General features: G+C 46.1%; 1 protein-coding gene across 1 annotated transcript; it reads right to left on the bottom strand.

The window, feature by feature from the left end:
- Window positions 1-1,825: 1,825 nt before the first annotated feature.
- LOC149161650 (uncharacterized) lies at window positions 1,826-2,845 on the bottom strand. The gene has a single exon (XM_089434958.1). It carries the CDS (start codon window positions 2,843-2,845, stop codon window positions 1,826-1,828), a length of 1,020 nt encoding a protein of 339 aa, XP_089291084.1.
- Window positions 2,846-3,745: the final 900 nt, after the last annotated feature.

Genomic DNA, 3,745 nt, shown 5'->3' with positions numbered 1-3,745 from the left:
ATATTTTGCGCCATATTGGGTCAGACGGGATGTTAATATTACTTACTATTTTGTACGCCTCTGAGGGGGTGTAGGTGCCTTTTGGTTGATATCCCCAACGAAGAATGTCATTTCCTTCATTCTGTCTGATATTTCTTTTCCGCAGCTCCTGCTCCAGCTGCTCTGCGTCTTGAAGGTTTGTGTTATGGATTAATTGGTAACCCTGTTTCCATTTCCTGAAGCCGTTCTCCGTGTTCGGCAACCAGAACTATTGGATCTTTTCTTGCTGCTGCTCCTGCCTGTTGAATTCTGGAACTGGGTGCAGAATATTGTTGAGTTTTGGCATCTGATTCCATGCATCCGTCCAGAATCTTGCCGTATTGCCATCCCTCACTTCCCAGAAGCTGTGCGTTTGAATTAGGTGGAAGTGTTGTTTGGCTGCATTCCATATTAGCGAGCCTTTGACATTGGGAGTGAACCTGATGAGTTCCTCCTGAGGTCTGTTGTTGGCGTATTTAGCTGTCCAAAGCTTGACCCAGGGCTTATCTGGACTGGTTACCCATTGCCACCAGATCTTGGCGCTCATGATGGAATTGCTATGCTCTGGGTCTCTCAGTCCAATGCCCCCTTTATCTTTGGGAGTACAGACGGTGGTCCATTTTACTAGAGCCCATTTACGGTTAGTTGCCAAACCTCCCCATAGGAAGCCACGCTGAAGATTCCTTATTCGTTTTAACACCCACTTTGGCGCTGCTAGGATTGAGAACAGGTATAGAGGCATTGCCTGAAGGACCGACTTGATGAGGACCACCCGACTGGCTAGATTTAGAGTTCTATAGGTCCAGAGATTAAGGCGTGAGTCAAGTTTTTCCAGGAGAGCTTGCCAAGAAGAGTGCTTAATGGCGGAGGCTGTGAGGGGAGCCCCAAGGTACTTGGACGGGAGGGTGGCAGAGGGAAAACCCAAGATGCGAGTCACCACGGTCTTGACTGAGGGAGGGGTGTGAAAGAAAAAGATTTGCGATTTAGTGCAATTGACATTAGTGCCTGAAGCTTCAAAAAAATCAGAGAGCAGGGATTTGAAGCAGGAGGCTTCCTGGACAGAGGGGTAGCCAAATAGCATGGTGTCGTCAACAAACTGCTGATGGGAGTTAGCAGGGGTGTTGTGAACAGAAAGGCCTTTGAGCTTATGAGAGTGGAGGGCATTTTTTATGTGACGCCCTAGTCCCTCAGCCATAAGAACAAAGAGGAAGGGAGATAGGGGGTCACCTTGCCTGATTCCTCGGGAGGGTTTGAAGGGGCGGGAGGGAATACCATTCACTAGAATAGAGAAGTGAGTGGAAGTGATTAAACTCATGATCCATCGAACCCACATGGAGCAAAATCCAAAGGCTGTTAGCATTTGCTGAATGTAAGTCCAGCTGAGTTTATCAAAAGCCTTAGAGAGATCCAGTTTAAGAATCATACCTGCCTGCTTGGTTTGCTTGAGAGAGTGTATTATCTCGTGCGTGAGGAGGATTCCGTCCATAATCTGTCGCCCTTCCACATACCCTGACTGTTCCAGCGAGATAAGCAGGGGCAAGAGGGGCTTTAGCCGATTCGCAATTACTTTGGATATGACTTTGTATATGACATTGCAAAGAGCAATCTGCCTATACTTGTCAGGTGTTATGGAGTCTTCCTCTTTAGGGATGACAGCAATGAAGTTTGAGTTTAGAGAGGGAAGCAGCCAATGGAGAGCTCTTGATTCTTCTACAATTTGCCAGACCTCTTGCTTTATTAGCTCCCAGAAGGTGTGAAAGAACGTTGTGGTAAATCCATCCGGGCCAGGGGCTTTTCCTTCCTTGAGCTAGGCCATAGCTTCATATACTTCCTGAGATAGAATGGGGCGAAGGAGAAGTTCATTGTGCTCCTCCGTGATGATTTTTGGCACATTTTTGGTGATTTTCTCAATAGCCGGACGCCCGTCTCCTTCAAGCTCTCGATGGACCTGATTGAAGTGTTTGAGGAATTCCTCCTCAATTTCCTCATGCTTTTCTATTCTAGCCCCTCCTTGTTTTTGGATGTAAGGGATGCTGTTGTGCATTCTTTGCTGAACAGTGGTTCTGTGGAAGAATTTGGTATTTCGCTCTCCTTCCTTCAACCATCTGATTCTGGATTTTTGCTTCCAATATATTTCCTCCTGTTTCCTCCTTTCCTCCAGTTGGCTTTGGATGCGTCGTTCCTTTTCCAGAGTTTCTTCAGTGTGCCCACTTGTGATTATCCTTTGTTGTAGTTCCTCTAGTTCCCTGTTTAAATCCTGTTGCGCCATGAATATGTTGCCGAAGGTCTCTCTGTTCCACTGCTTTAATTGACTTTTTAAGAACTTAAGCTTCTGTTGGAACTGATACATCTTGGATCCTTCCGGTGGGATGAAGGATGTCCAAGTTGTTTTGACAAAGTCTTTAAACGAGGGATGCGAGAGCCAGAATGCTTCGAAGCGGAAGGGTCTTCTGGTATGGTTGCCTGGTCTTTGCCACTGGAGGGCTATCGGCCAGTGGTCCGATCCAATGTGGGAAAGAATAACTGCTGAAAAATCTCCTCCAAGGTGAACCGCATTGTCTGATATGAGGAAGCGGTCCAGTTTGGAGGCAATTTGATGCTTGCCTGCTCTGCGATTGCTCCATGTGAAAGTTCCATTGCAGAAAGGCATATCTATGAGGGAAGTATTCTGAATGAAATCCTTGAAGTGGGAGTTTTCTTGTTCCATTCTATTTCTACCCCCAATCTTCTCCTCTAGCTTGGTGATCATGTTAAAATCCCCTCCTATTATCCAGAGCGGGTGCCTCCTATTGTTGTTCAGGGCTTCTATAGTATCAAGAAGAGCCATTTTGCTTCCTGTGTCCTACGGGAAGTAAACATTTGAGAGGTTTCCATGGATATTCGTACCTAGGATGTGGAACTCAGCCTGGATGAGGTGGTGAGAGGCGTGAAAATCTGAAAGAGCAATCGCTTGTGTACTCCAAGCTATTGCCAGCCCTCTTGAAGCTCCAGAGTCATCTACCGCAACCGACCGACAACCTGGCCAAGCCTTGGAGAGAATACTGCCTAACGTAGAGCTATTACATTTGGTTTCTTGGAGAAAGCATATTTGCGGTTTTTCCATTTTAATCATGTTTTTTAACATTCTGAGTTTTCCTGGGCTGTTGAGCCCTCTTACATTCCATGATACTAGCTTCATGATTTAACTATTGAGAGAGGGTTTGTAGTACTTTGTCAACTTAGCATACCTGCCCGAGTCTACCAGGATTTTCCCAATCTCGATCGTTCGCTAGATATCCGTTTTTCTTCCTCTCTTCTTGGTGTCTTTAGGGGGTAAGCTACCGTCCCATCGGCTTCCTGGCTAAATGCCTAGTTGATGCTGATAAAAAGCTCTGGAAATGACCACTTCCAGCTTATTGAGCTGATACTCTGATATATTATCATATGCTTTCTTTTTGCATGCCATTTCCAGTTCTAAAATGTCTAATCCATTCAGATCTATGCTCTCTGGTTCTTCTTCCATTTGTTGCACTTGATTGCTCCCCTCCATATTGATTTCTGAGTTTTGTGGGGGGTCTGACTTTCCATCAACTTCCATGTCCTTGCATTTCCCTTCCGTTTCTTTCTGTCCATCAATAAGGGTGATTGGATTGATGATGGGAGGTTTAGATTTGGATGAGGAGGCTGATGGAGGAGGGGGGGAGGATGAGGACGGAGGGGCTTGGGTGGCTTCAGGGATCGAGGGAGG

This window comes from Pinus tabuliformis, chromosome 5_2 (assembly GCF_031772625.1).
Source record: "Pinus tabuliformis cultivar Carrire ecotype Pingquan chromosome 5_2, CPIR1, whole genome shotgun sequence".
Lineage (NCBI taxonomy): Eukaryota > Viridiplantae > Streptophyta > Pinopsida > Pinales > Pinaceae > Pinus > Pinus tabuliformis.
This window is presented reverse-complemented; position numbering and strand designations above follow the sequence as displayed.

Bases quoted from the DNA above. Each gene is read 5' to 3' on its own strand.
- LOC149161650 (XM_089434958.1), bottom strand. From the start codon at position 2,845: ATGGCTCTTCTTGATACTATAGAAGCCCTGAACAACAATAGGAGGCAC.